Source organism: Glandiceps talaboti, chromosome 9, assembly GCF_964340395.1.
Source record: "Glandiceps talaboti chromosome 9, keGlaTala1.1, whole genome shotgun sequence".
Taxonomy (NCBI): Eukaryota; Metazoa; Hemichordata; class Enteropneusta; family Spengelidae; genus Glandiceps; species Glandiceps talaboti.
This window is the reverse complement of record NC_135557.1, coordinates 15,945,924-15,967,940: the sequence shown is the minus strand read 5'-3', so window position 1 is coordinate 15,967,940 and position 22,017 is coordinate 15,945,924. Positions and strand designations below refer to the sequence as shown.

Here is a 22,017-nt window from a genome sequence, read left to right as displayed (position 1 = left end):
AAGCATTATTTAAGGAACAATACATGGAAGGAGACTTCCACTCTTGCCCTCAAAAGCATAATATTGCTAGAATATAAAGAATCATGTTTTGATTAAAAAAAATCATGGCTTTTTGCATGTAGTTGAGAACTTGACCTTTGACACCTACAAGCATTATGGGAAAATTGAAGATGGCTTCCATGACAGAGTTTTGAGCTTGTAAAAACCTCACAGCCAAGAGATACAGCTATCTGGCTTGAAGAGGGTGATCACAGGAACAGTTTGTCAAACCAGAGACCCAAGCTTCTTGGTTAAAAATCTTAATACTTTAGAAACTGACAAGTGAAATTGTAGTTACTTACTGTGTATGACTAATTCTACGCCAGCTTGTTCTGTCCCACTGGTAAGGCTTCCAATGATCGTTATTTTACAAGTATATCTTCCCCTGTCCTCAATTGTAACTGGACCTGTTATCCTCAACGTAGCTTGTCCTTCTACGCTGTACCTACCAATACTGTCTGGGAAACCATCAAACTGCTGAATTAAGAATTCTTTTTGTCCAGTATCAAGGTCTGTTTTCTCCCAAGTGATGATAATTGTTATTGGAGTCTCTGCAAAGCCACTATATGTACACGAGATTGTGGTCGAAGCGTCTCCTTCTGTGGCAGTTTCTACATTGTTTACTGTGACTGTTAATTGGCCAAGACACTGGAATCCTACAAATCAAAATAAACAACAGATTTTGCGGTAAATATTTGGAAATAAATATTCTAAAATATGGGGCACTGTATGGGGGTGTGGAGGATATACCACACACACACACACACACACACACACACACACACACACACACACACACACACACACATACATACATACATACATACATACATTGTACCTTTCGTAAATCAAAAAGAAATTTGTCAAGGGATATGAATGGAAATGACAAGAAGTCAAGCTACATGCGCTTCATACGTACATCTACATGTAAATGTACACATGATGTATACAGTGTTTTTGCTTTTGAAGGTTGGGGCATCTGGACTTGTTAACAGAAAGGAGTAAAAGTTGCATAATTTTCCATACACTCTACCACAATTTTGTTTGGAAACCCTCATAAAATGACTAAGGAACCCCAGAAAATGTTCATGTACATGTACATGTACAAATGTAGTTGTACAGAAAAAAATGAAAAAACGGAAAGCAGTAAAAAAAAAAAGACTCATACTGTATGACTAAGCTCATTGGTCTATTTATACTTTTATTTACTTTGTAACAGAATAAATCTCTGTTACTTTACAACGTACAATCGTAACAATGGTACATTCACGGAAAATGAATTTAACTGGCACTTTGAAATGTAATTTATCATTTTCCCTTTTATTTTTGTTTATCTAACCTTGCTATCATACCAGTAGGTAACATATAACATAACACACTGAATAAACATTACCAGTACAGGTGTTACCAACGGACGTATTTTGACCTTAGACTGGGTGGTGATGATGCATGGACATGATGTCTCCTGATATTAATCTATGTGATTTGTAAAAGAAATACCATCTATAGACAGAAACGGAATGGGATACTTTTTCACAAAAAAACGATGGTTTATTCAAGGAATATGCGTCTGAATTAACTAACAATTTGCAGAAATCAAATTTATCGTTTCCCGTCGTTTTTTTCCAACCTTCGTACCATACAAAAATGTACACTTGTATTAAACAGAACACACTGTGTAAACTTTACTGGCACAGGTGTTACAAAGCTATGCATGTTGACCTGTGTTAACAGAAAATATCTTCTTTACTCTTTTAGAAACACAATGATACAATACGAAGTAGAATACGAAAAAAGTGGATGACTGTGTCTTGAAAAGTTTATCCAAATGCTAACTGCCACTTGAGAAATAGTGTTTTATTGAATTGTTCACTATGAAAGCAATTAAACCTGAACAGAAGGATTGAAAAAAATGTGTCTGTACACAAAAGAAGCATTACCAGAACATTGTGCATTTAAACCATCAGATCTTCTTCAACATTTCAAATTATTTACTTCACAAATTGTTTCTTTTTCCTCCTGCCCGGACTGTTTCATTGTGAATATCTTTCCTTTTGTTTAGTTTGCAGAGAATGACTGGAAGGGTAAACACTGAACAGCTGGTCTGCAGAGCGGTAAAAGAGGAGATGCAATTTGAAGTGGAGTGGCTTACAGTTGAAACCACCCTACCAGGTTGTTTATTCAAGTTGTAACATTAGCTCTGTAGGTGTGCAGTAGGGGAAATACAACGCTAATGATACCTGCACTGTCTGTCTGCACTGTGATTTGCAGGTTAGTGCTTTATAACTTAATTGCATGCATGTTGCGGAGTCTGACTAAGAGTGAGAGTGCTATCAGTCTATGTAATGCCATGATAGATCTACTGCCAGGCTGTCAACATAGAGTTTTGAGAAAATAGAAAAATGGATGGATAGCTCAATGAATTGATGCATTCTGTGCTATAATGTTCTTCAGTAATTAATTGTGGTTTTAACATGGATTTCAGCCCTCCTTTTCTAAATTTTACAGTGTAGACACTGAAAATTAGTTTTAAGAGGGTACTACGATTCAGACTAGTATATGCAAATTAGCCTTAAAGTAAGTTAGTACAGTCTTGTCTGATAGAGTAATCTGTGCACCTGTCTATCATTCTCTTTGTTCCTGTTTTCCCAGTTTAGTTACCACATTTCAGGTCGATAACATCTGAGCACTGGTGACTGACCCCAGTCCCTTAGGGAGGCTACTACCCAGTAGTAACTAGGTACATTTTTTTTAAAAATTGACCACTTTTTCTTGGAATGTATAACAAATTCAAAGAATATGAGACAAAAAATGTCCTAAGGGAGTGGTTCCAGTCTAAGTAATATTGTAACTTGAACTACACTAGGTGTTCCATAGACATGTTTTCTGCATCATTACAGAAAACAAGATATAGCTCCTGGTATATCGTTTCATACATAATAAGTCAAATCAAATGTATTATAGCAAGCCAGGCAGACATTTCATTCCCCAAGGTAATAATATCAGAGATAACATCAAATCGATCTTTCTTTCACTGTCTAATATTACTTGCATCATTTTCTATATGTTACATATCAAACTTTAACGGAATGCCTGCAAGATATCAAACATCGTGACTAACAGTGTGAAGTGGGGCTGAGATTTCGTAAGAGTTACTAAACGGTAATGAGACCGCCTACTCACTTTCCATGTTAGATATGCTATAAAATTATTCTATTCCAAAAAAAGTGAAAATATCAATTTTTTTCTAGAAAATTATTTGTGTTTAAACTATAAGATTCTGTTTTTTCCCCCGTACATCTGGAAATCATTCTGAAAAATGTTCCTTTTTATTTCTTTCCCAAATATATGTTGAATAAGCAGACTGAAAATGTTTTCAATTTTCTCAGTGAAAAATTGTTTTATATCTGTTTATGCTATCATGAAATTCTTTATGTTTTTTGTATAAAACAGCAACAAACCAGTCACTTTCAATTTTCATTCCACACAAACACATTTTGTATTATAAGAATGTACATGTGTGTTGAAGAAGTGGACTGAAAATGCTTTCTTTTCTCAATCTTAAAAATGTCAACAACTTGTCACACTGGTGGAAATTCAACTGTTGTGGTGTAGATGCATGATGAGTACTTACATGTATAACTTGTGTATTGGTTAAATTTAGCATTTTACAAATTGTCGTTTTAAATTTTTTTAAAAGGTGCCAGTACATAAATTTATATTTTTGCATGTATACATATACATGTGCAATACAAAATGTCCATTTTTATTACCAATTCTGGTTTTAGTATCTTGTACGTCAAGATGGCATACACGTATCACAACTGCGACACTTGGCATTGTTGTAGACAGGGCATTATGCAATATTAGAGTCCTGGTATTCACAGGAGAGCTGTTTGAGAGGTTGTAAAGTTTGATGGTTGGAGTATTCACATATTTCTATGTCTGTTTACAGACAACATTGTGTGACTCAACAATGACATTCTAACATCTCTTCACAAACTTTTACTCTCAATCACATTCTGTAGGTAGACAGGATAAACATTTCTCGACAGTCACACTTACGAAAAAAAATGTCATACATCACTCAAACTTTAGTCTGGATACCAACCTGGTATCGAATCATCTGGAGATCTTAAGATTCCATGAAGAATGTCATGTACTAGAATACTTAAACTTAAAGGCCCAGGTTTCAATCCATGGTTCTTGGATTATGTTTATCTTATATGTTGAGTCATAAGTATTATACAGGATTATTCTTCTGTTCTGGACCAACTTTTTCTCCAACTGATAACCATTTTTCTCACCTAGATTTTAGTCCTAATCCGAGTGTGCCTTTAAAGGCCCATGATTGAAGCCTTGGTTTTTGCATTACCGTTTATCGACCTGTGGAACCATTATGCATTAGATGGGATCGTTATCTTATTTCAGGACTGTGTTTTCAAAAACTCTGCCTTGTATTTTTCACACCTACATTTGATTCCTAATTCCAACTGAAATCTGTCTCATCAATCTTCTTCTTCAAACACACTGAACAATATGTATGATCTGATTTTTTTTTTTAAATATATATAATTTATCAAAGAATCAATCAGAAAAGAAAAAAAGAATTTTTTCCATTTATTTTGTAGTGTTTGGAATTACGTAGTATTGATATGTATGTGTCCATACAGACTGTTTGTATCTCAGTGACGTACAGGTGGTTACAAGTGATGATAATGATGTACAGGTGGTTACAAGTGATGAAAGTACAATGTATAAGATTAATGACAGTAACGGAGGGAAGGAGATGTTCACACAAATCAGACGTTAATGACTTTTCCTGTCAGACTAAATAAAATACACCCATGTGACTTGAATTAAATTGAGTAGATTCATCAATATGTTGTACAAATACAGTGTGAATACCAAATCACAAAACACTTATCACTAACTAACAAGCCACAGTAACTATAGGTGTTCTCCCAAAGGTTCCGTCCTATAATATACAGAGTTCTCCCCAGACATGTACTGATGTAGAGTAGTGGGTTCCATCCCATAATTTACTGGGTTCTCCTCAGGCCTTTATAGAGGTTCCATCCCATAATTTAATGGGTTCTCCTCAGGCCTTTATAGAGTAGTGGGTTCCATCCCATAATTTACTGGGTTCTCCTCAGGCCATTGCATCAGTCACTAGAGACTTGGCTTTCAGAATTGGCTTACTCACTAACTCAGTTACTGGTTCGACCAAAGTTCTGACAAACTACATTGTCGAACCATATGCAAATAAGTTTGTTGCAAAAACTGTCGTCAGTCCAACCAAAATGACCAGCGAAATTAAATATATTGACTTGAGAATAGTAACATTGGGTTTGATAAAACTGTCGACAGTCCTTTAGTCAACGCAAGAACATTATTACCAACATTTCGACCTCACACAGGAGATCAAAAGGATAAAAAGGTGTACTTCTAAGTTCTAGAAGTAGGCAGCAGTGACAACCAAATAGCCTAGTCTCTGAGCTAACTTTGTTCTGTTCTTGTGAGTACCTTTCCACTACTACAACGTATTAATCTATTTGGTACAGTTTTCTCAAAGAATACAAGAATATCTGTGCGTTGGCAGAACTATTGAGTCATTGCAATTCTTAGGGACAAATTGACCAGAAATATTTAATTGGGGAAAAGGAAACCTCAATGTACATTAGAAGAATAGTTTTAGCACAAGTTACGTGATTTCTGTTCATTTGAATGGCAAGTTTACAAATAGTCTACATACTTCAAACGTGTATATGTTCTTGTCTTACTGTCACTGCATCTTGTAAAAATATTCATTTTGAAAGAAAATACTCTCTTTTTTTTGAAATTTTGAATGCATACATGTTAGTGACACTTAAGTTTGGAATCCACACTGTCATGTATAAAAGTTGGTAGATAATTAGATTACTTCTAAAGGTTTGTGGTGTCTCCATGAAGTGAGGCTAAATACATGTTTTTCACTTTCAGGCAAAACTTACCAGATATTTCCAAATATTAAAACTTTATCATACCTGAAGTGCATCTGAAGATTTGCATTTGGAGAAATGATAGAGTACTCACTAATATGGAAATATGATGGCATATGGAAATATGCAAGTAAAAGCAAAACTTTTCAACCTAGCCTGGAGACTTGTGAGCTTACCATCTCACGCGACATGTACAATGTATCCAAAATAATAACTTCAGATACACATGTACGTTGTAGCATTCGTAAGGAGAGTACATGTATCTACACTAACACCTCCTTCCCTCTCCCAATCTCTTTGTTACCATCTTACCCCTTTGAACAAACTGGTAACTCTCTACACTAATACCCCTCCGCCTTTCCCCATCCCTTTCTTCCCAAAGATCTTACCCCCTCTAACAAACATTGCCTTATCAGGCAATCATTTAGAAACCACGAACTTCAGCCAAATACCAACATTTCACAATGTTTTCCGTAAATGGAATTGACACAGCACACACAAAACGTCTGATGTGGAAACCACTTTCAGGCAACTAAAAATCACTTCATCTGACATTCATGAGTTTCTGAACCGTGAACTCACTCAAGAACAAACATTTTTTATTTTGTTTTCTATGGAAATACAGTCTTTATCAATGAATTTCAAGTTCAGATTAGTGACATATCCACACGCTAATCTGGCTAATCTGACATTGATGTATCAGGATGACATTGGAAATGAAAGACAAGGTTGACTGATCGGCTATGTTCAATAGTGGCCTTGAACGTGCCTGCATCTGTACATGTACACAACTGGTTACTACCTTCTAGTTCAAGTGCTGGTTTGGGTTCAGAAAACACTCAAGGCAAATGTTTGCTTGTTTCAACTTTGTCTGCACCAAAACAAGGATGTTTGTCCAAGTTACTTCAAAGGAAAAAACAAAGCAACACCTACGTTCAAAGATTCCGATCTAGTTATCTAGCATTTCAATCACACAGGTACAATGTTGTTGAGGGAGGTACAATTTCAAACAAAGATATTTGACAATTGAAAGTTTTTGCAAGGGTTTGGGAACCCTGGTAACATGGGGGACGTTCGCTCAGAGATTTAGCTATCTGGCATGACAACATTGTTGGCCAGAATATCTATCCAGCCAGTATGTTGAGCCAGAGAGCCAATTCTCTAGGTAGACCCTATAGTCTGGATGCCAACTGTGGTGAAGGTATAAATCGTAATGATACTGTATAGGAACTAGACTATGTAGAATCCTGGTAACATCGGGAAGTTAGCTCAGAGATTTGGCTCTCTGGCACACACTTTTTCAAGCCAGTTTTTCAAGCCAGTTGCAATATTTCCTATTACAAAAAAAACACGCTATTATGCAGTATGTATTAATTGATTTAATCATAGACACTCCTTCCCAGGTAAAATTCATGCTCCCTCGGAACTTAGAAAGAACTCTCGCAAAACACCCGGTCAGCTCTAGCTCTGCATTGCACTGAGACGTCGTGAAGAATTGTGTTCAGTAGGGTCTATGATATAATATTAGCCAGGCAGAATAAGCATGCTAATTTTTCTATAAAAGTCAACTTTCCCCAAGAGAAAAATGGCTGACTAATTCATTTGAGTGACTCTTAAAAAATATATGTCTTTTGGTGCTCTCGGTAATACATTGTCTGCTAACACAGCTGAACAAAATACGTGGAGAAAAAGGGGGGGGGGGGAAGAAACAACACAAAATTGCAGCTAAGCTACAACATAACTAGCTAGACTTTACATTGAATTCAACACTGCCTGTAGTCAGGATTAGCCTAAAACATGGCTACCAAATATTGTGTGTCCTTCGTCTTTCATCACCTAGACAGCTAGTGGAAATGTTATACTAACATTTGATTTAGACTCTAAAGTAGAAAGGTGTCACAGCTATTTGGGACAGGACTGACACTGGACAAATGATGTGTTGATTCTCCATACCAAACATCAAGATACGTGAATGAAAGGGGCTGCCAATATTGTTGGTACACCATCTTTGTGTAGTGTCCTTTGGGACGTTTACTCTTGGGGGTGTCTAGCATACAATAGCATGCATGAGATACTTGGACACCCGTAAGGTATGTTTTGGCTTGATGACATCAAAAGTTGGACGATTTGATATGATTGCAACCATATTTATACAATTATTTATTGGTATCTCATTTGTAGGAACGACTTCAGTAAAAGTGATTGTTCAACTTCAAAACAACCTCACAACTCAAACAAGTAAAATGTTCTACTACTAGCCCAGAAACTTGGCTATTTGACAAAACAACATACTGGCTTTTAACAACATTGTCAAACTGAACAGCCAAGTCTCTGGGCTAACAAAATACTTGATACTCACTCTGATAGAATGGAGTCTCTTCAAGACACCCATAAGGTACAATTTTGCCTGATGATAGATCCAAAATCTATCGCCAGTCAGACGTCCTAATTCTTTATCATTGAATACTTTAATTTCAAGGGATTACACTTTCACTGAAAATTATTTTGCCGGGACAAATTTTCACTTTTTTTTTTATTATTTATTTTATTTTCACTCATTCAGTATTTAGGGAAGTATGGCTAGTGTTAAGTTAACCTGGAGTCCATATGAAAGGGTGTTTTGCATTCGTTGTTTCCCTATCTGAAAGGCAAAATTCAAAATCCCAATAGGTCTGGATTCTAGGCTACTGTAGTCTCGTAGTAGTAGTTCCTATAGATACGGTATCGTTATGATTTACACCTCCACTCAGTTAGGAGACCACCGTTGGCATCCAGGCTAAGGCTAATGGTAAATATGAATAAAATGTATTCTCACTGGTAGGAAAAAAACTATGTAGTTGTAAGATACAGCGTGTCGTGCTGCCCTACCCACCAGGAGTACACTAGAGCTGAATAACACAATGTATCTCATATTGTATAAAGTCCAAAAATCATACATTTTGTGAAAAAAATTGGTGATTTCTCCCCCACCTTAGTGATGAATACAAACTGGTAAATACGCCATCTATATCTATACATTAACATGACTACACACGTACCTTTAACTTAAACACCGTGGGTTTAGTTTTGTTAGTTTTTAACTTTCTCAGTTTGTTAACATGTCTACTTTCGTTCTGCTTCCTTCATTCATCTTAATCTATTTTCTCTCTCCTGTAAACATGGGAGTGGTTCACTACTTGAACTGATCATGAATAATCTACTGCAAATATTGGTAGTAGTTAAAATTAGTTTTATTTGTATCGTACAGCAGGTTAGTCTGTCTAAGATACATTTCGTGCCATGCTATCAGCCAGCACTCACTAGCCTGATACGGCTACACAACATGACATATCTAAGTTTTATAGTTACAGTCTAACTACAGTCTAACTTCATGTGAGGCCAGAGACTTGTCTTGGTGTTTCCACTATCTCAAGAAGCTCTCCACTATCTCAAGAAGCTCTCAGCACCAAGCCAGAGAATCTTGAGATATAGTCTAGATGCAGTATCAAATCATGAAAGACAAATCTTAAGATTTGATAAAGGATATCACTACACTACTTGAGATAGTAACATCACAAGGAGTTTCCTGGCTAACTTTTGAGCGAATTCAAGTTTTAAACTTTGACTTTGAGTTCAACATTATGAAATCGAGAGATGTTTACAGGATGTGAAGAAAATTTCCAACGTTTTCAATAACTATCATTTTCATTGCCAAAATTCTAGACAAAGTGAAAAAAAAAATATTTTTTTGAAATTGCCTATTTGACTGAAGTGTGTAGAGGAATAGTGTCTAAGTGGGAATTATATAGGAAAAAAATACTGGCCACTACATCCTGTAAATGTTTTATTGCCAACATAAAAAGTAACATGAACATGACACATTCCTATAAAATCTGTCTGGATGAGATTTTAAATATGAACAGAACATTTGACTACTAATTTAAAATTATGACAGGCTTTCAACTATCGTACATCCAAGTTGTGTCTAAAATAATAAAAATTCCAATGATAGAAAATTTTCAAAAATTTACAAAATTCACAAAATTGTTGAAGAAATATCAGGAAATTCCAAATTTTGACATACTTTCATCCATTATATTTTTGTCTATGGGTTGTGTCGAAAATAACGATAAACTGTTTAAAAAATTCTCAAAAGTTCAAGAATTTGTTAAAAAAATATAGTCTGAAAAGCAAAACTTTGACTAGATTCTATCTACTGTGTATATGTCTATGAAATGTGTCTAAAATGAAGTTGTACTGTTAAAAAAATTTACAAAAAATTCAAACATTTGTTCAAGAAATGTCTTCCAGAGAAGTTACATTCAATCCACAGATGTTACAATTGAGGTCATAATAACCATGTCATAGTATTTTTGAACTGTAGCCTGTATTGTTTAAATTCGACACATACATTTCAATGAAGTAACCACTGAAATATTCAGACAAGTGGTAACAAAAGAAGCCATGTTTTTAGTTAAAGTCTTATGTAATATTACAAAATCACAGTTCTTTGCACAACAGTAGTAGTTGGAACAAGAGCTCATTTTGATTTCCAACAACTGAGTTGAACTAACATATCAAAATTAAATTATACCTGATGACAATTTAATCTTCTGTGAAATTGTGTTGCGAGTATCAATTTCTTTGTATTTGTGAAATTAATTCTGTTCATAATCAAGCAATTATTGTTTAAGGTCCTGTCAGATTAATAAAATTGTAAAATTTCATTAAGAAATCAAGTGAAATGAGCCGCAAACAAAATTGGCAAATACAAGAGAAGTGCATTTGAAAGGACTGACATTTCGATTTTTGAAATGATCATGTAGTCCGCAGTATCAGTTCACTAGCATGTCGGATTACCAATTTCAAGCCTGGATTAGGCAGCACTGGTTAGTCAGATTTCGAGTGCTTGAAGCAGTTTGTTTATATTTAGTAAGAAAAACATTCCACCAGCTATATTTCTGGCACTCAATTTGCCTGCATGACAAATGTGAATGCCAGTGAGAATAAAAAACATCAAATATTGCAATTTTGATAGATTCGTGAAATGTTTTGGGTTTTACTCGTGATCGCTTATGAATTTTGCATCAGGTGTATTAAGTTTCATCAAAGATCGTCTCCCCCTCTTATTTTATATGTATACGGATTTAGATAATCATGGCTTCGCAGTTCGATTGCAAAAGGAAACGCTCTTTCTTCCTTATGGATACTTTTGAAAAAACAACACACATTAGTAATGGGGATTAGGAAACCGCTGATTAACTGAATTTAGCATTTGCATTCAAACTGTAAAAGCCGGTAACTGAAGCGTTTGCTTTCAACCGAGAACAACACTGCACAGGACAGATAAATATAACACTGACTGTTGCCGACAAAAAGTTGATATTCGAAACGTCTCCTGCTGTTCGCGACTCAAGACATGTTTCTGCCTGCTGGGTATGTTCTGTTGAACTTGTCTCCGATCTGAACGCGAAATTAAAATCCATTGGTGAGGAACATTTACTCTCAAATGTCCACACACCGAGCGACCTCTGCGATGCTGTGAAAGTCAACAGGATCGCGAGGTGGTACCATTTACAATACGAGCCCCCGCTTGGAGAAAAACATAGCTTTCTACATCAGTTTCAATTGCTTCGTGTGAGCTGGCGACGCCATTCTCTTAAATACGATGTAATTGTTTGCGGATCTATTGTTTTGGAAACTGTACACCTCTCTGATTTGGAACACACGACGACCGGGTCGAGTCGTAAACAGCCGACAATCCAAGCCATATCTGATGTTTGAAAATCCAACTAAAGTTGTGTAATTCCTCGCAATCTAATATTATCCGATATTCACCTACATACAGAAACAACTCAGTGAAATACATAAATATCTTTCAGTTGTTTTTAAAGTAGAGAAATGAATAGTGTGGTAACAACACTTACAACACTTCCATAACATGACATTGACAATGCCAACATTAACACCTTTCCCTCACACACAAAACGATTGTGAAAATCAGAACAAGCCAAGAGTTAGTTTTAAAATATTACCTGAAAGTATAGAGATCAGAAGCCATGTCCGTATGATATTGCACCTGTGAGTTATAGAGAAATCCATGCTGGCTATGAGATGGTTGTTGTTATAGTGTTTAGATAGGTCTCCTTATGGCATATAGTATTAGCTCGTAACGCCGTCTGCTAATCAATTTCCATACCTCCATGCTAAATAGTGCTTCTACTTTCCACTTCCGCATTCTAAGTACACCTGATGGGTATTGTGTGCGTCCGCGGGGAGCTGATAAAGTAGTTCGGTAATACGTGTCATATCTGGTAGAAAGACGGCGCTATGGCTTCAAAAATGTCTCCTTTAGTTCTATGAATTAAGATTGAATAAAAAGGCACCACTTTTGGTAATGCATAACTTCATATAGACTTTTATCGCAATATGAATACATAATTATGGTGACCTCTCATTTGCATAGCTAATTAGATTATAATTAGAGAAAGTCCTTCCCAATTATTAGCATGTATTTACATAACAACGCCAGTTTAGCAAATTTGACGTACGTGCGCCCCCTAGATAACATTACACTTTCGACTTGAGCACTGTGGGGCGCTATTCTGAAAAACTTCATCAGATCAGCAAAACGAACCTGCATCGTAACAGTCGACCGCTAGAGGTGTACGACAGTGAAGTCAGGTAACACACACACATTGGTGAGTACCAGATCCGTCACTGGACTCACGGTGATAACATCTCGTTGTTGTTCTGCTGTCACTGCTGGTCAATCATGGACGTACCTATCAACACAGTCGTGGTAGTACTCTTACTTTTAACGGGTAAGTTGACCGTTGAAGTCACCGTGTTTATGGTGCTACTTCACGTGTTTAATTAATGTCATGAGTGAAGCTTTGCTTCTTTGATTGTCTTGATTTTACTGTCGTTGTTGTTTTTACGACCTGGTTCAGCACTTGTTAGCAGTTGCCCACCTCCATGAAAGAGAGAGTGTGGACGGAGTACGTCGAACCACACACCGGTATGTCCGATACCTGCGTTTCTGTAAATTCAGTGACTGACCGACCGCTATAGTTGTCATTCAGCTAAATTGAATTTAGAAACCGCGTTCAGCTGTTCATGAGTACAAAACGTACAGAGGGGTCACTCACTACATCTCACGGTTGGCTGGACACCAATTCTTCTGATTTAAGTGAATGCCGTGACTTGAAGTGATAATTTACGATTCTGGAATAAGCCACAAAACTTTGCTGGAGTACGTAGTATGTACGCAGGCAAAGTTTTTCAACGATGCTCCACGACATACGGTGGCATATGTCAGCTGTAATGCGATCCGCTATGCGTGTATTTAGTTAGCTGTATGCCGCCAAGTACTACTGTTTTTAGCCACTGTTTTGTGTATTGTCAAAGGCAAAGTTCACGGCAGAAGAAAATAAAATGTGGTTATGTTGCAGTAGGCAAGAATTCGAACCATTAAAATACCAACTCCCTTGTTATTTTGTCCAAATCGTCATGTTTCAGCCAGTTGTATACAGCCGGCCATGTTCGCGTTCCAACCTCTAGCTCTAGCCCGTGTTGTCACTTTCAAGAGTCATTGTGATTTTCGTCTTTTTACACAAAAGCTGCGTAATTACTTTACATTGTGAAGCAGAGACAAAAAATCTGTCTCAGCGGTCACTAAAGTCGGCTATGTTTACAACGGACACAAAACATAATCCCTAAAGTAGGTTTTCCTGGATCTTGCAGGGATTCTCACCCCGACCGGAACTGTCATCATCGTAAAAAATGACACACGAGTTATATTTGTGATTCACGCTTGGACTGGCGACCATTGTCGTATAATTGTTTCTCGTTTACAAATCAACATTAAATTTGGCACGCAAATCCATTTATCGATTTCTAACACTGTGTAAGAAAAGTTGTGATCACCCACATTTGTCAACTCGAATTTATTTTCTATTTATTTAGACTGTCACTTGATTGCGCCGTAAGTAAACATGACTCTGTGTTCCCACGTTAAAATGACATTGAGAAAATATTTTTTCAACGACTCTTGCTGTTAAAAAATTACGTCGGGCCGACAGTTGATTTCATTCATAGTTATTCAAGCATGTACTCGCTGATTGACCATCTCAAAACTTTACTTGTAAAAAGTCTTGCTGTAGTCTTAGAAACGAAAATGTAACAAGCCCAAAACGATTTGCGAAAAGGGTTACACTTTACGCCGATCTGCACAAACGACTTTTAATTGAACGGACACGAATGCGTTCAGTTTACCGTGGAAAATGTTCATTAATTTGGAAACTTTGTCCCATAAATTCCATAGAGACTTTACTTGACCGAAACAACTGTTGACCATTGATAATATCGCTTTTCAAACTTAGAATACAAAATTTTAATTTGGGTGTTGTATTCTTTGACGATGCAACGTCTGGGGATTTTCCAGTTCGGCTAACTCGAATTGGAATTGTAAGCAAGGGGGGTCGCTGCTACACAATGCAAGTAAATCGCAGTGACGACCGACAGACCGTTTAGGATAGGAATGGGAATATTAAAAACCTTCCCAACCACATGTAGTTTATATTTACACAGTTTTGTCCCAACTTTAAAGTCAAAATTGGTAATGACAATACTTGTGACATGACGACCTGGCAAAAAAAAATTATTCCATTATCAACATATTCTATCAAAAATTATGGGAATTTTCCATTTGTTTTCTCTGTGATTTTGTTAATTATTAATCCTAATTTGAATTATTTTATATCTGATTTCAAGTTCAGTTCAGTACATCAAGGCAAATAGCCATGCTGTCATCATAAGGTAGCACAATTTCTCAATAATTTACAATTTTCGTTCCCATACATATACTTGAACTAACATTATCATAACATACATGCAAATGATGTTGGTATGATGAAAATTTACAAGATAATATAGATAAATTTCTAAAAGATAAATTATTTTGTTCTTATGTCTTCCAATTTTTTGGTAAAATTAAAGCTATCGATTAGTCAATTTCATTTTTTTATAATCATTCTGTTTGGTAGCATGTATATGAAAATTGTAATAAGCAAAAAATACACCTCTGACATGGAAAAGAAAACATGGCCGCCAATTTTAGAATTGATACCATATTGTTGTTTGGTTGATTCTTCCCCTGAATGCAGTTCAGTCACTTTCCGGTCAATGCTTATCTTAACAGCATAGTATTTCTTGTTACAACCACTGTAAATACATAAAATCTATCTGGATCGACAGGTATTTATACAAGAGTGGCGAGTTTGACTCTGTATGTCGATAGTGATAACAAGATTGTAGAGTTCATTGTATTCACTATGCTTTTACCAGTAGACCAAACCATGGCTCAATGGGAACAGTAGTCCAAAGCACGTAGACATCGTGGGGATTGGGTATAAATGGCAGTTTCCCTGTACATTGTATCATAATATTGTTTGTCCCTGACTTTAACACTAGCAGGAAACCCTAGTGAAAAAAAAAACCTGGGGAAGTCAGGTACATTTTATCTAGTTACTAACCACCATTAGCAAAATTACTGATAGGGAACCCTTGTAAAATGACTGCGGAACTAAGATAGATTTTACCTACGTACCACGCTTAACAAAAATACTGGTAGGAAACTCTTGTAAAATGATTTTGGAATTCAAGGTAGATTTTACCTACTTACCATTCTTAGCAAAAACAGATCGTTTTCTCATGTGGTTAATTAATTTTCATATCAAAAGTCATGTTGTTTGTTATTCCACAGTAAAGCAAAAGCAAACATATCAAATGAATTGGAAGGTCTGTCCTTTTATAGAGTTTGGTAGCTGGCAAGGAACCCTGGTAAAGTGACTGCAGAACTTAGCTATACTTTACCTTCTTACCACCTAAAAAAAATACTGGGCAAGGAACCTAACCTTAAGTAACTCAGGTAGAGTTTACCTGCTTACGAACAACATTTTATCAAGGTTCCCTACCATCTACCAAAATCTAATAAGACAAACATTCTAATTTCAACTTAGCAAAAGAAAACATATGATTTCTTATTCGGTTAATTTTCACTAAGAGTTATTTGTTATTTTACATATATATCAAGTGAATCACGACCTGTTTGTCTCTCAAAAAATTTTGGCAGCAGTATATTTGGATGAATCAGACAACACCAAGGCCATGTTTTCCCGTCTTTACAAAAAAATGAACAAAATGCCAACAAAGATATCCCACTGGGATAACCACTGTGTTGATAATTTCAAAGACAACATTATGATGTCCATCTTCTGTTCAATTCATCTTTACCTCTATCCCATTATGTGGCTACGATCACATCTGAACAAAGAAGGGTATGGTCGTCGATAGAAACAAATCAATTTTGTTCAGCCTGCCACCCCATTCTCCACCTACCTCTTCTAAGTAAGGCAAAAACTGGGCACAATCACTCATCTAAAGTTGTTTTATTTTCATTCAGTATGTCGATGGAAGGTCAAAATCTTTCATTTCTTGCGTCAATTGTTCGGTTCCAACAAAGGAAGGTACAGTTATCGATAAAATCAGTTTTATTCAGCTCGCCACCCAGTTCTCCACCTACCTCTTCTACACAAGGCAAAAAAACTGTCTCCAATCATTCATCAAAGTTGTTTAATTTTCTCAACAATTTGTCGATGGAAGGTCAAAATCCTTTTATTTCTTGCGTCAGTTTCTAGGTTTTTGACGTTTGATGTATTAGCTCCTTGTATTGTGACGCCTGCAATAGGATATGTTGTCATTTGTGTTGTTACTTGTAAATGTGTCAACATATTCTGAAAAAATAAACTTTGCAAGGAGGTGACAGATATAGAGGGGAAACTGAGAACAGCTGATAAAATAGATAGTGTACTTGAATTTGAATTTGTTTCATGCCACAGTAGCCATATTTGGTTTGTCAAACACAAACTACATGTATCTTGGTTCTCGGTTTTGTCTTCTGAGTTTGTTGCGTTGTGGCTGGCAGACGAGTTCTTGCGCAGATTGGAAGGCTGAAGTGTGATCATTTTTGTTACGGGTCACAAGTGCATAAAATCTGTATAGTTATACTGTGGTGTTTTGAGGAGAGCTATGTTTTTTTTTCCGACATTTTTTTTTACTTTTGTATAATTCTCTTTAAAACTTGTTTATGATGTTCTACAAATTGATAATTTAGAATTGTCTGGGTTTAACTCCTTTCTTGCAAACTCATATTAAGTGAAATATTCTCAAATGAGTGTTGTCCTAAATTGTATATCTAATAACTAAGAAGAAGGCTGGTTTTACTGATGAGCAGATGTCATCTCCCTAGGGTAGAGTCCATTAAGATTTGTCAAACTATTAATATCTGTAATATTTATCCATGGAGACTTTTACTTTTTCTCTTTTTTTTCCATGGGGTTATTAAGCATATCAGTGTAACTTATTGAAATATTAAATAATCTAAATTTCAGTATTTTTGCTATTTATTTGCCATATGGATGAGGATTGGATAGTTATTTTGGGTTTTTAATTTATAAAACAATTTTATCATGGCTTCCTACTTGAAAAATCAATGTTAATCAATATATGTCAAGTCCTTGTTTGTAACTCAATACATTGCAAAAGGCTGATAAATGTGTAAAATGTTTTTAATTGTACGTATGATAACAAACTTTTTACACATTTTTGAGCTTTTTGCAATGTATTTAGTTTCAAACACAGACTTTATCAATGTTGTTTCACATTCATTTTTTCAAGTAGGAAGGCATGATAAAATTGTTTTATAAATTAAATATCCAAAATAACTATCCAGTCCTCATCCATATGGCCCTTAAGAGGTTATAAAAAGTTTAAAAATCAGATAAAATTATGATAGATTTGCATATCTAGATTTTGATGTTGGACTAATCTAGAGGCAATCCATGGCTTTGAATGCTTTTCCACAAGCCACTGATAGCCTCAATATTAATGTGTAATCCAGTAAAATACCTGGGAAAACTCCGGTAGATTTATCCTGGAATCTTCGTCTTCATGTTCACAGTTGAAGGTAATCAGTACTCTCATTGGTCAAATATTTAGCTGTTCCAAAATATCAAAGGGTTTTAAAAGATTATGTCTAGCAAAATAGTCCAGATTAGATTCAAGGTTTAAGTTTCATTCCCGGAATTACTGAATTCCGGTACATTCCGTTGACTGCAATCAACTGTAGTCTCTTAACAATATTCAGACAGAAACATAAATACTATTAGGTAAAGGCTAAACCTAGTGTATGGTAACAAACAAAGTCAATACTCACAAAATAACGACATTTTTGTGTAATTTCACTAAAATCCCAATGTCCTGTCAGCTGTTGATCACATGTCAGAAACGTCTTAAAGACAAAAATTCCTGATATGAAATGCTGTGGATTTCACAACGAATAATTTCACGCCATAGTGCCAAAATTAGTTTGGGTATTTAAACAACTTGATTGTGACTTTTGCTTTCATTATAAAAGTCTAAGCCAACTTAGTAATGTCCTTTCACAGAGAGTAAACACTCTTTTTGAATTGAAAGAGTAGTGTGTGCTTAGGCGATTTGCATATATCATTCATAGCTGTACTGTGTGGAGAATGTTAGAGATTTTCCTGTTATGTTAGTATCAAATTTCAAGGCCATTGTCAAAAAGTCTGCAGGTAAAAGACTTAGAAGTTATTGTCTCTGACAGTTAGTTTAAAATCTGCTTAGTACAGGTAGATAAGTGTAAAAGTGATCTTTGCTGCAAATACAAAATCTAAACAAACTTTTTGTTCACCTGCCGCTCAGTTCTTTTTTCTGATACACTGATTACAATGGTTCCATAGTTTGAACTAAAAGGTAGGAAAGAGACTCACAGGGCAGTAAGCTGTTGAAGTTCAAACAAATTGTTCTCGGCTGCTGATAAACAAAACGTTGAAAGTATGCTATGGTGAGAGACTGTATTGATCAATGTACATTAGGATGAAGGATTGAAAATTAGCAGTAGTCCAGGACACATGAATTGTTAATCATTGTATCTAGACTACCAAATTGGCAATAGTCCACGGCATGTAGACTACTATAACATTGTATCTAGACCACCAAATTAGCAGGAGTCGACACATAGACTACTAAACATTGTATCGAGATTACCAAATTAGCAGTAGTCCATGACACATAGACTACTAAACATTGTATCTAGACTACCAAATTAGCAGCAGTCCAGGGTACATAGACTACTAAACATTGTATCTAGACCACCAAATTAGCAGTAGTCAACACATAGACTACTAAACATTGTATCTAGACTACCAAATTAGCAGTAGTCCACGACACACAGACTACTAAACATTGTATCTAGACCACCAAATTAGCAGTAGTCCAGTGCACATAGACTACTAAACACTGTGCCTAGACTACCAAATTAGCAGTAGTCCATGACACAGACTACTAAACATTGTATCTAAACTACCAAATTAGCAGTAGTCCAGGGTACATAGACTACTAAACATTGTATCTAAACTACCAAATTAGCAGTAGTCCAGGGCACAGACTACTAAACATTGTATCTAAACTACCAAATTAGCAGTAGTCCACGACACAGACTACTAAACATTGTATCTAAACTACCAAATTAGCAGTTGTCTAGGGCACACAGACTTCTAAACATTGTATCTAGACTACCAAATTAGCAGTAGTCCAGGACACACAGACTACTAAACAATATATTAAGACCACCAAATGTATAAGGTGGTAGTCTGTTAGAGCAATAGAAATCAATATAACTGTGGCTGAAACAGTCACTTGGCTTAAAATCTAACTAGAATTTAAATTTGAGCCCTGGGTACTGAGGACAGAAACAACATGAAATATCTGACTCTGTACGTATTTGTTCAAACTTCATTACATGTTTGCCACCTCAGTGACTTGTTTATGAAATCCAATGCAGAACAAGAAAGTGAGAGTAGTATTTGTTAGTGAGGATAAAGTAACGTACTAATATGTTATCGCTTTGACCTTAATTTGAACTCATCTCGGTGTAACTGAATCTATAATAACACCTGTAACTTTGACAAGAACACAACATTCTCTTTGATATTACCACATTAGTATTCGGTATACTTTTGCTTCTGTGCTGTAAATTCTCCACCTGAGGCAGAATTTTACCAGCTAGGCACATCAGAAGAATAACTAACATTCAATTTATTGGTTGTCACCATGAGTTCCACTCTGTGTACTACACCTGTATTACTATTGAAAATGAGTCACTCTAATTCCATTGTGACTCTTTAGCACTAGTAGTCTGGATGCCAAGGTGGTTTCTAACTAACATGTGAGTGGAGGTGTAAATCATAACGATACCCTATAGGAACTAGACTATGTGAGTGGAGGTGTAAATCATTAACGATACTGTATAGGAACTAGACTATAGCAGTAAGCACTAAGTAAGAAGCTGTTTCAGCTACCAAAAATTCTAGGTCCACAATTTTCAGTGAAACAAAGTTCAAAATTCTTCATTTCAAGTATAACATGAAAGTACAAAATGTACAGTTCCCAGTCAGAAATGTGACCAAGCTGCCACGAAACGTACCAGAAAATCAACAGATTTTTTGATGAGCAATCTGAATTTCATAGTCAGTTTTATGAATCTTATGTTATTATTTTCATAAACAAGTAAACAGGTAAACAAAAAAAGGTTGGACATTAACTCATTAAGTGGCAGGTGGTGTGGGAACAAGCCGGGCATGATAACTGAGTGAAACCCAAAGAGAGGACACAGTACTTCGACAGTCTGCCCTACTATTGTTTCATTCTTTAAAAATCAGTTGGTGGTAGCAAGCTTAACATGCCAATCTTACTTAAGATCTAGAGGGCAATAGGACACCATGCCGACTTCATTTTGTCATGGATTTCATTTCTTTTTACTAAGCCGTGTCAATTATGTCTGTAAGATTTGTGGAATGCCTTTTCAAAATACATCTGAAGTGTGTTGTCCAGAACAATTTTGTTACTGGTTGTAAGGTATTTGTTTCATGAACAATAACAAGAAAAAAGGTCAAACTCAATGAATGTAACCACCTCTCGACAAAATCTCTCAGTTGTAGAGTCCTTAAAAGTATTTCGATGAAAGCTGCCTCCAGAAACTTTTGAAATGTCGAGGTATCCTGTGCCGTTGGCATGCAACCAGTCACGCTGAAGTGGTTTTCTATCCAGTGAAAGATATCACAAACGTGGAAAATACACAGCGATCAGTTTTTACTGTCAAGTGTTCCATGCTTCTCCTTAATTTTACCACTCATGGAATACAAACATGTATTTTTTGTTATAATAAAGGACGTACTTAGATGCCATTTAGTTTCTGAAATATATCTGATTTGTAAAGGTGCAGTATCTAATATACGCCCTACTGTGCAAATTTTACCTTTGAAAAAAATTGAACTTTTCACTTTACTTTGTTCTAGAAAACCCACACCCATCCTCTTTTGAAATCAAGAAATAAAATTAGGAGTCATTGTATGAAGTTTTGAAATAGTGGTCAGAATCTTATCAAAATCAAATCATTTTAGCCTACTCCGATAAAAAATGCCAGTCGAAATTTGTTCAGCTTGTAAACTTAGTTATATGATGTGTAGTTTGTATTTGTAACTAGGATGAAGAGTTGTTGAAAAAAATGTGCTTCCTGAAGATTCATCTAACCACAGCATAGACCCTCCAGTCTATGATCACAGTAATAATATTAATAAATTTTAAATGAAAATAAAAAAATGCCATCTTACAGTTTTTCCTGCATATTATATTCCTCTCATGCCTTTGGGCTTTTTGGCCATCTGGATATTTCAGAAATATTCAAATTCACTGTGAAAAAAAATGCTTCAGAGCAATCACAAGTAAGACTTTGAAATACTATAAACTTAGATATTTTCACTACAAAATTTTGCAATTTTTACAGTCTTCAGCAAGTTCTGAAAGACCAATTTTCTCTAATTACCAGACTGGTATATTGTGTTCATGTACAAGAACACATTTTTGTCACTACTCA

General features: G+C 35.7%; 2 protein-coding genes across 2 annotated transcripts in view; one reads left to right on the top strand and one right to left on the bottom strand.

Annotated features, from left to right (window-relative positions):
• The window catches only part of LOC144439868 (nephrin-like), a 41,651-nt gene extending 29,462 nt beyond the window's left edge, over positions 1-12,189 (bottom strand). Inside the window, exons 1-2 of the mRNA XM_078129103.1 lie at positions 12,035-12,189; positions 342-695 (exon numbers count right to left, since the gene is read on the bottom strand). Coding sequence (XP_077985229.1) covers positions 342-695; positions 12,035-12,101 — 421 coding nt within the window. The 5' untranslated portion in view covers positions 12,102-12,189. The remainder of the gene's footprint in view (positions 1-341; positions 696-12,034) is intronic.
• A 473-nt stretch (positions 12,190-12,662) lies between these two features.
• The window catches only part of LOC144440387 (CD276 antigen homolog), a 28,635-nt gene continuing 19,280 nt past the window's right edge, over positions 12,663-22,017 (top strand). The window contains exon 1 of the mRNA XM_078129756.1: positions 12,663-12,823. Coding sequence (XP_077985882.1) covers positions 12,775-12,823 — 49 coding nt within the window. The 5' untranslated portion in view covers positions 12,663-12,774. The remainder of the gene's footprint in view (positions 12,824-22,017) is intronic.